The sequence below is a fragment of the Podarcis pityusensis genome, assembly GCF_964106645.2.
Source record: "Podarcis pityusensis genome assembly, chromosome: 16".
NCBI lineage: Eukaryota > Metazoa > Chordata > Lepidosauria > Squamata > Lacertidae > Podarcis > Podarcis pityusensis.
In genome coordinates, this window is record NC_138041.1 from 35,006,220 (window position 1) to 35,023,051 (window position 16,832).

At 43.6% G+C, this 16,832-nt stretch overlaps 1 protein-coding gene and 1 long non-coding RNA gene across 3 annotated transcripts in view; both read left to right on the forward strand.

The window, feature by feature from the left end:
• Window positions 1–2,696, forward strand: part of STX2 (syntaxin 2) — a 37,503-nt gene extending 34,807 nt beyond the window's left edge. For both annotated transcript variants that reach the window (XM_080985272.1, XM_080985271.1), the window contains one exon: window positions 442–2,696. In XM_080985272.1, coding sequence (XP_080841398.1) covers window positions 442–519 — 78 coding nt within the window. In that variant the 3' untranslated portion in view covers window positions 520–2,696. The remainder of the gene's footprint in view (window positions 1–441) is intronic.
• A 9,444-nt stretch (window positions 2,697–12,140) lies between these two features.
• On the forward strand, window positions 12,141–13,807 carry LOC308465421. The gene is made up of 2 exons (XR_013980420.1): window positions 12,141–12,682; window positions 12,866–13,807. It is a non-coding gene; the product is annotated as an uncharacterized lncRNA (long non-coding RNA).
• The last annotated feature ends 3,025 nt before the right edge of the window (window positions 13,808–16,832 follow it).

Sequence of the window (16,832 nt, forward strand, 5' to 3'; positions counted from 1 at the left end):
AGCCCTTGGTTCTCACAACAACAAAGCAAAGGCTGAGTTGTATATACTGCTGCATATTTGATCCCTGTGAATATGTGCTTTGTCCCTTTTTCTTCTGTTGCTCTATTAAGTACCTGAAACGCTGATGTTACCACACAAAAGAAGAAACCTCAAAAAATGATGCGCTGTTCCCTTCTGTTAAACATGGTTCTGTGTAACTCCAAATGTTTTTTGCTCCTACACCAACATCACAGTGCTCTAGTTTCTGGTTATTTTATTACCAGAAAGTCCCTTGACTTTAGTTTTTACTTTAGTTTTAATGTGATTACCACTGAAATTGCTTGCTGTCAGGTAATTATGCTTAAGTTTGGGGGTGCATATTGTAAATTCTTGCATCTTTGAATTTATTAAATAATAATAATCTGGGGGGGTAAGCTAATCACAGTTTTCCTCTCTTTGCAGAAATTGGTGTTCATAATAATTTGTGTAGCCGTAATCCTTCTAATCCTTGGAATTGTCCTAGCAGCGACTTTCTCATAACAAACAGCACATTCCAAGAGTTTGGGATCGTCTGAATCACACATGCAGGGAAACCAACGTGGCCTAGTTCTTGTAAAGATGCCTTTTCTTACCATAATGAAAGTTTCTTTTGCAGGATTGGCCATTTACTAGCTATTTAAGTAGTCAATAGCACTTACGTTTTACTCCTGCAAATCGGAACCAAATTGTAACCACGGTTGTTTTTTCTTCTTCCAAACAAGAAAAAGCTGGAAAGCCTATCATATGGACATGTAACCTTAAAAGCTGCTAAATCTTTTCTGCACTAACTAATTTGAAGATGAATTCCAACTTTAGGTACATCAGTGTTACCAGTATAGAATTAGGGAATTAGTTTGTGTTTTTTTTGTTTTGTTCTTTTGCCAGAAGCATTCAGCTTTTGAAATTTGGCTTCGTTTTCCCCACTATTAATTCATCTTCTTAGCATAACAATCTTGTTTAAAATTAAAGCAGCCACGTTCTCTAAATAACTGTTTGACTTCAATCCTAAACACATTTACTTTGGAGGTGGGTCACACTGAAGCAACTGGATTTACTCTGAAGTAAATGTGATTGAGATTGAGATGCGAAGTGGCTTTCTCTTGTCTCCAGTTTTAATGTTGAAAAATGGTCTTAAACTATAGGTCTTAAGATTTGTGTGTGATATTTTTAAAAAAGCAAGTAATTTTTTATATTCATTTTTATTAGCGCCAAGGCAAACAAGTAGAAGTTGAAGTGCCTCTGTAACAGTGACCTCATCAACTCTTTGTTTTTAAAACTTAAACTCTATTATGAATAACTTTTAATCTGTGTTATAAAACTGTTTCTTTTTAAAGACGATCCACTCCACTGTGAAGTTTGCTAAGTGCTCTCTCTGTGTGTTCTTTCAGAGTTTTGTTATAAAATGCTTAAAGGACACAAGATTTCTTGAAATGAATGAGAGGTGCTCACATATTCTGCAGTCCATGCTAGGGAGCCTTCCATTCACGTCAATGGAGGGGAGGGAAGCTTTGCATGCTTCTTCAGCCACCTCCACTGAAGTGAATGGGGAAGCCTTCTTGGGTGGCACTTCTCCATACACGCACCAGGGCCCATTGGGAAAAGGATCTTTGGGTCCACGTTCTCTTCTCTTGTGCAAGTCCTGTTAATTTTAGCAAGACCTGCAACTGAGGCTGATTTAGTGGGCCGTGTTCAGAATGCCTAGTAAGAAAATGGGCTGCGATAAAAAAAAATGTGATGATGGAGCAAAGATACAACTGTCTTGAAGCTTGACTTAATTTTGAAATACTTCCAATCTGCGGTATGTGCAAAGGAACTCGAATGCGCACAGATCAGATCTGCGTTAACAATATTGGGTGTAATGCAGTGAGCCACTTCTTTGCCCAGGAGCAAAAATCAAGGTATTGCTTCTTTACCATTTCAGTTTGGTCCTTGAAGAGTGGGTGGTTGATCAAGAGAAACTGGCATGTTTAATAATAATAATAATAATCTTAAATAAAACACTGATTTTGTTGGGGAATTGGCTTCTCAGTTTCCAAAACATGAATGAAGTGTTTGTGACGGCAAAAGCTTCGATCCAAAGAAAGTTGGTTGCACTGAAATCCTACTGAAATGAATGGGACCTAACACACATAACTTCCTCTGGATTTGGGGCCAAAGTGTCCACCTGTTTGCAACTTTTAAGCATTTCTGAAGTAACCCAAACGTTTGAATTTTGTTGGTTATTTTTTGTATCGTGTTTATTACTGTGTAAAATATTTGTAAGTGTATTTTGATTTGCTACTGTTTAAATATAGCAATGTCGATATTTATGCTGAAAGAGAAATAAACTATAACGGGTGCCTTTTTAAAAAACCAAACCAAACCAGAATGTGGCCTTGAAATGCTTATTTCTCTGTGTTGTGTGTATAATAGATATGTATATATGTAAACATAAACTGCAGGTATATTTTGCCTTGCAATGAACACCCCCCCCCCCCGTGTAACCTCTCATTTATTTTATTTTTTATGTATTTGAAAGACATACTGTTAAACAATTGCGACGCATGCAGTGACCTAAAAAGGTGTCTGTAATAGTGGCTATTTCTGATGTGTATAAATTATTGGAGCACTACAAATGTTCTGTGGAAAGTGTTCACCCTGAAAATATGGAGACTAGTAAATATAACATTCCAAATAAGTTTCTTGATGCTTTAAAAACACCAACATAGGATCTCTTTTTAAATATAAGATTTTTCTAAATATTTGAGTTGGGAGTGTGGCGTGAAGACATTGTGTAGCATTTCCAGGAGACTTAATGACACATAACCTTAATTGTTCATTCATTCATTCATTCATTTCTTTAAAATGATTGCTGAACATCTTTTGCTATTTAATGCAAACATCTGTAGGAATAAGTTACTCACTACACGTTGTAGGAATAATTAATTATTTCTGTTAAAGTGTTTTAAAGTTCCATTCCCTATGTAGCCACACCTTTTCTCTTGAAATTCCAAGACATGCACATCTTGCAGAGATTAATTTTGGGGAGGGCGGGGGGCAGGCAGGCAGAATGCTACCTTCTAATAAATGCATTGAAACAAAATATTTGTTTCTTAACTTTGGAACAAACCATTGGCCACTAGGGGACAGTGAAGTTTGCATTGAAGACATGCATCATAATGTATCTAGAATCATAGAATTGTAGAGTTGGGAGGGACCTCAAGAGTCATCTAGTCCACCCCCTGCAATGCAGGAATCACAGCTAAAACATCCGTGACAGATGGCCTTTCAACTTCTGCTTAGAAACCTCACCCTGTTAAGGAACATGCACCAGGCTTTAAAAACAACACCCCATCATCCAGCTCTTACGACATTGGAGAGTTGCTGTTATTGCTCTGACACTACAGTCTTTGCTGTGCTTGTTTCTCCCTTTCCTGAGTTTCTCCTTCCATCAGCACAGTTGTAACCTTCAAGAGCTGTTAGTTGAACAGCTTCTATAGCCAGCTGTGAATAAAGCTACTGGTTGGTTAAGAAAGCTGAATGTTTTCTGTAGGCTAGTGAGAGTTGGGGCAGAGTCTGTTGAAGCTCTTGAGAGGTGGACCGGACTAAACAAGTCCTCCTTGGTAGTTGGAACAGCAACGGTTGCAGTTGCTTCTTTAAACAACACAATTATTACCAATGAATTGTAAAAATTCCAAGAAGTGTGGAAGGGAATGCCTCCCTGGATGTGTGCGTGCCCTTCCGATGATATTTTCCATTTCCATTTATTGCATTTAGCAAGTAAGGGAGAGAGATAAGCAGGAAGTGTGGCTTTTAACAAAAATGGGGAAATAGAATTAACTTTTTGAATTCCCCCACCCACCCACAGCCTCTCTGAAATGTCCTTTTGATATGTCCCCGTGCCTCGTATACCTTGCTAAATATAGCCATGGAACAGACACAGGCCAGCGGGTCACTCTCTGCACCTGTGAAGCAACATAAGCCATGTACCACGATCACCTTCTCGGTTTATGCAACCATCGGTTGTGATCCCTATTTTGGTGAACGATACAAAGCACCGACAGCTTCACACAGCCGACGCAGGAAAAGGAGGGCAGATAAATCCTAGGAACTGATCAAGGAAGCAGATTGTCCAGGCGTGCAGGCATTTAGTAGACTCATAACTCATCTTTGTCAATTGCTTTAGGGGGTTGGAAATGGAAACGGTAAGTTGCATGGTTTTGATGTTTGAAAAGAATTGTATACAGCACCCTGCTTTGCTCAGAGCAAACTTCTAATAGGAAGAGGCTGGAATAAACCACAAAGTTACCGATCAAAGCAAGATAGAAAATGGGTATGCATTTTTTACTTGGAGGCAGAAAACAGTCAAAGCATCTGGGCTTTGATTTGGTGTAAAAGAAGACGAAAGAAAGAAGATGTTTCTCAACTATACCATGCTGCTGACGACTTAAATCGGAGTGCACTGTTTGGGTTAGATAACGAAAGTGATGACTCCAATGCTCTGTCCTGCTAGTAAAGGTAAAGGTAAAGGTACCCCTGCCCGTACGGGTCAGTCTTGCCAGACTCTAGGGTTGTGTGCTCATCTCACTCTAAAGGCCGGGAGCCAGCGCTGTCCGAAGACACTTCCGGGTCACGTGGCCAGCGTGACAAGCTGCATCTGGCGAGCCAGCACAGCACATGGAACGCCGTTTACCTTCCCGCTGGTAAGCGGTCCCTATTTATCTACTTGCACCCGAGGGTGCTTTCGAACCGCTAGGTTGGCAGGCGCTGGGACCGAACGACGGGAGCGCACCCTGCCGTGGGGATTCGAACCGCCGACCTTTCGATCGGCAAGTCCTAGGTGCTGAGGCTTTAACCCACAGCGCCACCCGCGTCCTGCTAGTACTGCACCTTAAATTCTTCACGGACTTCCCTCCTTAGTAAAATGTAATTAAATGAAATATTTTCAGTTCATCTTTAAGGCTTTATATGTCAAAACCAGCACTTTGAATTGGGTCCAGCAGCCAGTGCAACTGGGCCAGGATTGGTGTTATAGGCTCAAACCGTCTTGCCCCAACCTGGCCACTGAGTTCTGCACCAGCTGAAGTTTCCAAACCATCTTCAGAGGCAGCCCTGCGTACAACACGTTGCAGTACCTGGCTGCCTCCTCCTCTGAGCTCAAGGCCATGACAGACATATGCATTCCAGTCCACATCCATTTAAAGACACACAGACAAACCAGATCCCAGCATATCATCTCTTTTCCATCTCCTTGGTAACCACACATCTAGATAATACACTTTACTAAGCATCCTTGTAAAGTTAAGGGAGGGAAGCATAAACTGTGTTCTTGGACTACAACTCCCATAAACCCTGACCATTGCCCATCCTGGCTGTGGTCCAGCAACACGCCCCATCCCTGACTCCAAACAATGGTGGATTTCTAATTTGCTGATTTCACCTCTGTTACAAGATCCACCAATTTGGAACTGCAAAATCTGGAGAGAAATTTGGAGAATTTCAGGAGTATTTCTCTACCTGCTGACTGGGTGAAGGTCAAAGTGCAAGCCTTCCTCAGCTTCTTGCTACATTGCTGACAGTGGTTTCTTGGAGCTATACAGTGTGGAGCTCCGGCTTGAAAGTTCAGATTTGAATCTAGCTCACGAACCAGGTAATTCGGGAACCACCTTTGAGATATTCTTCAAGTGGAAGATTTTCTTTTCCCCCTCTTAAGGTACCCATTATGAATGCAGGCATACACAAACACATATATCAATGAGTAAATCCAAGCATATGGCAACTTGTTCTCTTTTGCTCTACCGTTCACTTGACATGTTAATGCTTAATAGGAACCTCTCCTGTTAAATATTCATTGGCCAAACTATCAGCGGGTAAAGCATCACAGTTTGATTTAATTTTCCTGACACCGTTCATTCACAGCAAAATGAACTGTTTCGAGAGAATGAAAATTGCATTTGCTGAAGGCGTTGCAGTTGAATTACTTATTCTGAGGTCAGCACCACAGCCTGTTCATAAGGGCCAGTTAATATTCCAGTCCCCAAGTGGTGTAGCCATGGACATTTCAAAGGGAAACCTGTTTTGTAGTTTCAAAAATTCAGGCTTTTAGTGGAGAGCACCAGATATGAGCGAACCTGGCATATTTATCTTCTGCTTTTTCATGTTTTTGGTGAGCGTTTGTGAAAGGAAGGCATACCGTTTGTTATACACCACTGATTAAAAGTAAGAGGTGAAGGTCAGGAAGGTATCACAGGTTTAATCTAGGTGAAGGAAGATGATATGGGTGCTGTGAGTCATCAGACTCAACATGAAGTCAGTCATGTCACTAGACCACCTATGATATAAATAAGATAAAATAAATTGTAGTGAATTAGCCTGAGACATGTGGCACTGAAGGTAGGGGGGCTTTAACCCGTTGTCCCATCATGGTTCTGATCCAGAACACGGCCCCAGTGCTGTTTGCCCCAGGAGGAAGCTCTACTCCCTGGAATTAGATTGTGAAGGGGCAAAGAGTTAAATGTGCCCCCCCCCGGTCCATCACAACAATCCCTATCTGCTTCATCTCACTTTCTCCAGCAGCTGCTGCTTATTAAAACCAAATCACGGATGGGTTAGTGACATGATTGATGCCATGAGCAGTATGATGTAGAAATAAACATAGCTTTGGGGAAAGTGCCTTCCACCTTTCCAGGATGGAAGGCAAAGGCAGCTTATTGACTGGAATCCAATGGCACTGCCCTCTGAAATCCCTAGAGCCATTTCTTCGCAACTAGTTTTTGTGGCTGTTTTTGTAAGTCAAAGGGGTAGGTGTGTGAGATATTGATACAACAGAGCAAGAGAGATTTCTTAGTCAAAATGAATATCTCACAAGTAAGAGCGTCTGTCATGTTGTATTTTGGACGGAAGCAAGGACAGCTTCCCTGTATTGTTCGGATTCCAACTCCCACCAGTCCTGGTCAACCTGGTCAAGGATCAGGAAAGATGGGAGTTGTATTTCAACAACTTGTGTGGTTGCCATACTGGTGACCCCTTGTGTAGATAATACTGAGCTATATGAACCTATGGTCAGACTGGGAACAAGATGGATTCCAATGTGCTCGCCCCCCCACCTGGTGAACACACAAACACACAAAACTTTAAAATCTCTCCTCCCCCTTTTAAAAACCGGTGTCCTGCAAAATGCACAAGCTTAGTCATCTACATTGACTGCCATGGTCCTGGTCTGTGGAGCAAAGGAACAGAGAAAACATCTTGAAGATAACCTTTGATGAGAGAAAGCGGTTCAGCTAGAATCCCTCTTTTTGAACCCAGGCTTGAAACAAAGGGTAGAAGGCTGTCCTTTGATAGCCCTTCAATAAAGGAGTATAAATTAGGGCAAATTTGCCCCCTGCCTCCCCAAAGAACAAAGATGTGTGAATGGGGCAGATATGTGAAAAGAACCACGTGATTTTTGCCACCAACATCAAATCCCATTAGACTCCCGCTCTGATGCTGAAAATTATAATTTTTGACACCTAATACAGAGAAAGGAAGTCTCGGTGGCTCTCATATTTGAAAAGTATATGCAGTGATGAAACAACATTTGTGGGCTTACAAGAAGCTCTGTGAAGATCAGGAATATTGTAATCAGGAATATTGTAAAAAAGGGAAAGGAGGGAGGAGAGGTAATTAGTATAAGGCAATATAAAATTAGGAAATGCGTAAGAAATAACCAATACGGAGGATTCATAGAATCATAGAGTCGGAAGAGACCACAAGGGCCATCGAGTCCAACCCCCTGCCAAGCAGGAAACACCATCAGAGCACTCCTGACATATGGTTGTCAAGCCTCTGCTTAAAGACCTCCAAAGAAGGAGACTCCACCACACTCCTTGGCAGCAAATTCCACTGTCGAACAGCTCTTACTGTCAGGAAGTTTTTCCTAATGTTTAGGTGGAATCTTCTTTCTTGTAGTTTGGATCCATTGCTCCGTGTCCGCTTCTCTGGAGCAGCAGAAAACAACCTTTCTCCCTCCTCTATGTGACATCCTTTTATATCTTTGAACATGGCTATCATATCACCCCTTAACCTCCTCTTCTCCAGGCTAAACATGCCCAGCTCCCTTAGCCGTTCCTCATAAGGCATCGTTTCCAGGCCTTTGACCATTTTGGTTGCCCTCCTCTGGACACGTTCCAGTTTGTCAGTGTCCTTCTTGAACTGTGGTGCCCAGAACTGGACACAGTACTCCAGGTGAGGTCTGACCAGAGCAGAATACAGTGGCACTATTACTTCCCTTGATCTAGATGCTATACTCCTATTGATGCAGCCCAGAATTGCATTGGATTATCAGAAGAGCTGAGGGAAGTCCATAATGAATGTAATTTGTGAGAAAATATGTGTTGTGTTTTTTATAATTTTGTGTTGTAAAACTAATAAAAATATTTTTTTTAAAAAAAAGAGAGGACACACCCTGAGCAGGTCTGCAAGAAGACATTCTCTGTCAGTCCCTCAGTTTCATGCCATTATAGGCCTTGAGAATCGGGCACATTAAATGCCTTTGCTTGCCCAGCTGATCATTTTAGCCGCGTCAGATTTTCTTCCTGAGATTTTGACTTGGCCTTCTTTGACCCTAGCTTGGGAAATAGTTTTCCCTAGCTCCTTTTCTCTCTCTCTCTCTCTCTCTCTCTCTCTCTCAAAAATGATAGGATGAGCCTTCCGGCTGCGTGGAACAGAACTCAACAGCAGAGGGCGGCTGCTATCTGTGAAGGGGCGTCTCCCTCAGGGGTTTTTGGAGAGGTGCTGAGCTGTAGCCTTATTTGTTTTGACTGGTGGGTGAGGACGGCAGAAGGAGCAACGGCCCCCCTGTTCCACATAAAGCAGGCTTAGCAGCGGATACAAGGGTTTCTGCCCTTGAAATTCTGAGCAAAGCTTAAAGACTTTCAGTCAGAAAAGTGACAATCGTCTGTGGTGCAGCCCACGCCAGACATTTTGCTCCCTGAGGTACAGCAGCAAAGGAGACCTCACAAAGCCAAGGTGCACACTAGAGTATTCAAGGCTACTCAGGTGTTGTTTTGGCACCTGAAGCAGAGAAGCCCATACATGCCTCTTCCCCCACCCTGGCAGTAAAAACTCAACAAAAGTCTGTTAAAGAGCTTAACAGCTTCATGGTACCCAAAATCAGTCACCTGAAGTGTTTGACTCAGTTTACCTCATAACAGCCCTGCTGTTCTGCCTTTTTGAATAATATCTTCTTCTGGTAAGGGTAGTCATGTGTCCTACTTAACACAGGACAGTCCTCTATTTTAAGCGATCCTCTGTTTGAAGAGCTTCCCACTTTGAGTCTAGCTTAAAGATGAGGAGCCCTAAGAAACGAGAGCAGCAGGGGCCTTGAAGGTGCCATCAATAGGGAGCACCTGTCACCCAAGTCACCTGCCCACAGACTTCCCCTCTATGTTTAGAAGTAAAGGTAAAGGGACCCCTGGAAATTAGGTCCAGTCGTGGCCGACTCTGGGGTTGCGGCGCTCATCTCGCTTTATTGGCAGAGGGAGCCGGCGTACAGCTTCCGGGTCATGTGGCCAGCATGACTAAGCCGCTTCTGGCAAACCAGAGCAGCGCACAGAAATGCCGTTTACCTTCCCGCCAGAGTGGTACCTATTTATCTACTTGCACTTGACGTGCTTTCGAACTGCTAGGTTGGCAGGAGCAGGGACCGAGCAACAGGAGCTCACCCCGTTGCGGGGATTCGAACCGCCAACCTTCTGATCGGCAAGTCCTAGGCTCTGTGGTTTAACTCACAGTGCCGCCGACATCCCATGTTTAGAGGTATTTCATTTCTATTTAAATTACAGTGGTCCCCTGGTTCTCAAACACCTTGGTTCTCAAACGCCGAAAACCCGGAAGTAAGTGTTCCGGTTTTCAAACATTTTTTGGAAGCCAAATGTCCAGTGTCACTGTCTGCTATTGTTTCTGGGGTGCCTGCACCAATCAGAAGCTGTGATTTGGTTTTCGAACATTTCGGAAGTCAAATGGACTTCCAGAATGGCGTAAGTTTGGCGCTTTTGTTTTTGCTGTTTATTTTGCATTTTTGTTTTTGAGGCTTTTTTGGTTAATTTGTTTTTGTGAGTGTGTGGAATCCAGTTCAGCTACTGATTGGTTGACTGTGTGAATGTGGAAATAGATAAAAGCCCCCCCCCCATCCGAACAATGACTATTATCAGTGCAGGTAATAAAAAATAATAATTTTAATTTTTATCATCGATAATAATAATAATAATAATAATAATAATAATAATATTTATTTATACCCCACGCCCAGCCAAGCTCAGGGCGGCTAACAAGCAATAAAAAAATAAGTCGAATGAATACAACTTAAAAACAAGATTAAAATACAACATTAAAATATTGAAACATTAAAATATAAAAATGCAGCCTCATCACAGGAGGAGAAAAGGAAAAAGAAAAAAGAAAGGGGGAGGGAATCAAATTGGCTCCAAGCCAAAGGCCAGGCGGAACTACTCTGTCTTACAGGCCTTGCGGAAAGAAATCAGATCCTGCAGGGCCTTGGTTTCATGAGGCAGAGAGTTCCACCAGGCTGGAGCCAGTGTTGAAAAGGCCCTGGCTCTGGTTGAAGCTAATCTAACTTCTTTAGGACCCAGGACCACTAGGGTGTTGTTATTTATGGACCTTGAGGCTCTCTGTGGGGCATACCGGGAGAGGCGGTCCAGTAGGTATGAGGGTCCTAGGCCATGAAGGGCTTTAAAGGTCAAAACCAGCACCTTAAATCTGACCCTGTACTCCACCGGGAGCCAGTGCAGCTGGAAAAGCACTGGGTGAATATGAATTTTTAATAATTCCAATAATTTAGCTTTAGTGTGTATAATGGGACATGAATCCAATATCTCCATTCAGATCAGGTCTCTCCATAGTTTTTAGTTTGGTAATGAGTTGTAATTCAGCAACTTCTCTTTCAAGTGTATTTCTAAAATTCTTCTGCAATAAGACAGCTACTTTAAGATTCTGTATAGAATGCAGTTAGAAGCTAATTTTGGTCATCTATCCCTTTAAGAATCCCTTGCCCTTCCCTGTGGAACCAACTGGCCATAACAGTCCTCAACAGTTATAAGGCTGAAGTATCTGACGAAGTGTGTACAGTGGTGCCTTGCAAGACGAAATTAATTCGTTCTGCGAGTTTTTTCGTCTTGCGAGTTTTTTCGTCTTGCGAAGCACGGTTTCCCATAGGGTATTAACGGTTTTAAGAAAAAGGAAACAAACTTGCAAGACGTTTTCGCTTTTCCCATAGGGAAATTCGTCTTGCGAAGCAACTCAAAAAATGAAAAACTCTTTCGTCTTGCGCGTTTTTCGTCTTGCGAGGCATTCGTCTTGCGAGGTACCACTGTATTACACACGAAAGCTCATACCTTGAAAACTTATATTGAGCTGATCTTTAAGGTGCCGCTGGAATTATTAAAAAATATTTTTTCGTCTTGTTATTTATTATGACTATGACAGATCAACATGGCCTTCTACCTGAATCTGGTGTCATTCGTAGCTGACCTCTCCCACGCACACTGTCATAGGCGATTTATTCCGGTTTTCAACTTTGGCTTTTGATCTCAAAACGTTTTGCTTATCACAGCTGATTCCTCTGTTCGTCTTGATTGGAATCGGAGGGACCGGCCTGTGCACCATGTGCCTTGCTCTTTGCAACCCTGATCTCAGGTAAGTGCCACCCCTCAGGGCAGGATCAGCCCTTGGCCTGGTGCTGACAACTGCCATCCCCGCAAAACCACGTCACGTGCTCCCCGCCTCCCAGTGGCCCCTGAGTGTCCTTCACTGATGGATGCGAGGCAGCGCTTTTGAATGGGACCTCAGCTGGACTCCCATCCGTGGCAGCTGCCCACTACTTTACGCAACTCAGAATTAATCACAGGGATCCGTGGCCTGAGAGGATGGGAGTGAGCTTGGCTTCTTATCAGAAGCGACACTGCCACTGAAGGGCGTCTGGGGACCCAGTGGCAGGGACTGGTGGCCTGGCTGGGCCAGGCTGATAAGCACTCTTCCAAGCTCCTTGGGGGCAGAGCTTTTGCCACTTCTTTAAGTGTTGCATCTTAAAGCACAATCTGAATAAAATATGACCTGCTGGGCTCCAGAGGTAGTATAGTAATAATAATAATAATAGTTATAAAACAAATTATAAAACTACAGTAAAACATTAGTGTCAGCTTCTTCACTTTAGAGTAAGAATACCAACCATATAAGCATTGCCATTCCTCAGCCGAGTTGTATCCAAGGCATTGCAATGAGCGGTACAGCATAGCTAAATGAGCTGCGCCCCCCCCCCCATTGTGAGGGCTGAGGGTGTGATGGTGATGCCTCCCCAGCTGCTGCCATTGTCTGTGGGTTGACTGTGATGCCACAAAAACATTTGGCAGCTGAGCGGGTATCAATGTGGGCCAAGGCGCAAGCCTTGACAGTTGCCCTTCCCAGAGAGAAATGGGCAGCTTGGTGGCACTCAGCCCTGGTGGTCTCCTGCCCCGTGGCAGCAAGCTGACAAGCGGAAGGAGGCAATCGGCTGGTGCTGGGATGCTGTGGAGCAAGGAGAAGGCAAGTACAAAGTTTACTTGCTGGTGGGATCGCTACCTGAAGGCGACGGATATTCAGCTCTGAAGCTGGTTGATGTCTGGCAATGGACCTGGCGAGGCTGCAGCTGGTGGGTGGTTGTTGGAAGAGTTTGCGTTCAGGCTAGTGGATGCCGTGAGGCTATGCTGGCTGAGATGGATGCAAAGTGGTTTGGAAGCCTTGTTTGTTAACAGGCAGCCAAACAGAGGAGGAGTCTGGGGGGACGCTGTTGGATGGGGGCCATCCCATTCACCTCTTTGCCTTTGCCTTACAGGGATGTCCGGAGCCGGTGAGGTTTTCCCCAAGTCCAAAGTCATGAAGAGACCCGCAGGACGTCCCTTTTTACATAGGAGAAATGAATGCGAAATACTGGCAGTGAGCAATGGACAAGGCCGTGGCCGTACCTGAGAGAAGGAGCTTTGAAGGGAGACTGAAGGCGGACATCTGCTGCATTGCAAGTGATGGGGCAGTGGGGAGAAAGAAGAAAATGAGGGAGGATACATTAGGCCACAGTAGGCGCACCATCCTTTGGAAGTGCTATGAAGACGCTTTGAACAGGAATGGCTTCCCCTCAGGGATTCTGGGAACTGTAGGTGGTTAAGGGGACAGAAAGTTGTTAGGCGGGTTAGGCTTAGGGTTCTCTTCTTGTCAGGGAACTCTGGGAATTGTATCTCTAGTTAAGAGTTATGGGGTAGGGGTAGGGTTCCCTTCTTGTCAGGGAACTTTGGGAAATGTAGTTCGGGTTAAGGGTTAAGGTGTAGGGTATGGGTTCCCTTCTTGTCAGGGAACTTTGCGAATTGTAGCTCTGGTTAAGGGTTAGCGTTAGTGTTAGAGTTAGAGTTAGAGTTAGCGTCAGGGATAGGGTTCCCTTCTTGCCAGGGAACTCTGGGAATTTTAGCTCTGGTTAGGGAGTAGGGTTGGGGTTCCCTTTTTGCCAGGGAACTCTGGGAATTGTAGCTCTTGGAGGGGAACAGGGGGTCTCCTAACAACTCTCTGCACCCTTTTCAAACTATAGCTCCCAGATTCTTTGGGGGAAGAAGACATGAGTGTTTAAAGCGGCTTCATAGCACATGAAATGGTGTGGATGTGGCCCTGGCCTCCCTTAGCCCACTGCCCCTTATTATTGAGGAATCGAAAAGATTTCCCCATGCAAATCTCTCAGAAACAATGTATTTCATCTGGAAAACTATTTAATAAAGATTACTTTTGATTAAAACCTTTGAATGTGTTTGAACTGTGTTTGAGTACGTCGAGAATGATTTCACTTGAAAGCAATGCCCTTAGATTACAGAATCATGGAAGAGTTAGACGGGACCACGAGGGTCTTCAAGTCCAGCCCCTGCAGGAATCTTTTGCTCTACATGGGGCTCAAAGGACGGCCCTGAGATTAAGGGTCTCGTGCTCTACTCAATGAGCTATACGGATTGATCTAAATAGCAAACACCAATTATTTATTTTTTACAATTTACAGTGGTGTAAAATAAAGGGTGTAGGAAATGAAATGATTGTTGCCTTTTCATTGTTTAAGGATGTTTTGTTAAGACTTTTGATTCAACACACTTATTTCAATATACAGTTGTACCTTGGTTTTCGAACTTAATCCGTTCCAGAACTCCGTTCTTAAACCAAAGCGTTCTTAAACCAAGATGTGCTTTCCCATAGCAGCAGGGGACTCATTTTACAAATGGAACACACTCAACGGGAAGCAAAACATGCTCTGCATGCAAGGCAAAGTTCACAAACCAAAACACCTACTCCCGGGTTTGCAGTGTTCTTAATCCAAGTTGTTCATAAACAAAGCTGTTCTTAAACCAAGGTACCACTATATAAGCGTCAATAGACTGACCTTTTAAATAGGAAGCTACTTTTTATGTTTCTAAGCAATTTTTTACCTTTCAATTAATTCACCCATTTTATAATGGCTCCTAGTACCATTAAATAATGCCTTACAATGGTAACTTGGTTTACCACTCTCAGCTACTTTTTGTTATACAGCAAAGCTAACGCATTTTAGGTCTGCATCCTCAAAGAAAGAATTTTGAAAACTCTTGGGGCCTAGTTGGGGGGGGGGAACTACACAGGCCTAGGTGGGGTAACCTGTCCTCTCCCCCTTCAAGGTTAAGAACAGGTTAAGAACGGACCTCTGGAACCAATTAAGTTCTTAACCAGAGGTACCACTGTAGCTGCTTATGCATTCTCTTGTTCAGCAAGGTCCTGTTGGCACAAAGCATTTTTGCCAGTGTAACAAATATGCCACTAAGAGACCTTAACGTAGTGTAACATTTGGAGTTTTTTTTCCAGCCAGAGCGTGCTGGGGCTCCCCCCGCCCAATTCTTGCCTTTACATACTTCTGAGAAGCAAAAACCGAACATTTCAAGTACCGTATTTTTCGCTCTATGAGGCGCACCAGACCACAAGACGCACCTAGTTTTTGGAGGAGGAAAACAAGAAAAAAAATATTCTGAATCTCAGAGGCCAGAACAGCAAGAGGGATCGCTGCGCAGCGAAAGCAGCAATCCCTCTTGCTGTTCTGGCTTCTGGGATAGCTGCGCAGCCTGCATTCGCTCCATAAGACGCACACACATTTCCCCTTACTTTTTAGGAGGGAAAAAGTGAGTCTTATAGAGCAAAAAATACGGTAAAATCAGAAGCTGGTCAGCATGTGAGTCTACACATTTTTTAGGTGTATGACTCTACCTAGCTCCTAGCCACCCTTAACTTCAATTGGTCAAGCTATGGGGCCGGGCCAATTTGTTTTTCCTTTTCTTCAAACCATCTCCTGTGTAGTGGCAGCTGGCTTTATGTATGTGTATTTATGTATATGCATGTGTGTGTGTGTACACACAGAGAGAATACATAGAAAAATTGTAGACTGATGAAATACTGTCTGATACCATTATTAATATGTAAAATCATCAGCTAAATGAAAAAGAGACACAGAATAAAATGGAAATGGAAATTAAAAATTGAATGCTTTTAAAATGACCTAATCAATATGCACACATTTACTCTCTCTTTATATACCCACCAACAGAGCAATTTCTTTTTCCTCTCATACTAGGGATGGGAGAGAAATTTGATTTGGTTCCCATCTGAAAGTGAATCTATCAAATTAGCACTTTCTGAAACAATGTGGGAACCAAAACACAGCCATCTTTTGAAAATTGCACTTATGCACATTCTGGGATGCAGTTCTCCAGCCAACCAACGCTTGGGGGGGGGGACTGTATACATTAGGGGAATGTGTACATTGAAAATGACTATTTTAGTGAAAATTGCTTTGTGATTTTAAATCTCTGCTGGGGTTCTGTCCCCAGTTGAGGAGTACTTGCCCCAATTAGGTTTGCCATATCTTGAAGAGCAATAAAGAGGACAGCCTGAGTTGCTGCCAGCCCGAGCTGGGGAAAGAGGCATGTGGATGTGGGGCCACTGCCGCCACGCCCGCACACCTCTTTCCCCAACTCGGACTGGCAGGGACCAACCATAATCCTCCCCCGTAAATGTAGGACAAGGTAAAACTCCTCAATGATATTGATTCAAACCTAGACAGCATCTTAAAAAGCAGAGACATCACCTTGCCAACAAAGGTCAGTATAGTAAAAGCTATGGTTTTCCCAGTAGTGATGTATGGAAGTGAAAGCTGGACCATAAAGAAGGCTGATCGCCAAAGAATTGATGCTTTTGAATTATGGTGCTGGAGGAGACTCTTGAGAGTCCCGTGGACTGCAAGAAGATCAAACCTATCCATTCTTAAGGAAATCAGCCCTGAGTGCTCACTGGAAGGACAGATCCTGAAGCTGAGGCTCCAATACTTTGGCCACCTCATGAGAAGAGAAGACTCCCTGGAAAAGACCCTGATGTTGGGAAAGATGGAGGGCACAAGGAGAAGGGGACGACAGAGGATGAGATGGTTGGATAGTGTTCTCGAAGCTACCAGCATGAGTTTGACCAAACTGCGGGAGGCAGTGGAAGACAGGAGTGCCTGGCGTGCTCTGGTCCATGGGGTCACGAAGAGTCGGACACGACTAAATGACTAAACAACAACAATTAACTCTATTCCCTGCTCTCTTCTATTTTAGCAAGCTGGTAGTCTACCATCTTCCTCCACTTCCTCCTCATTCAAGCAGCCATCAAGATCAGCAGCTAAAAAAACTCGGCCAAAGAAGAAAATGGACCTGGTCCACAAGCAGGCCCCAAAAATGCAGAACCTTGCTGGCCAGTCTTGTTCTGGCTTTAAGGAT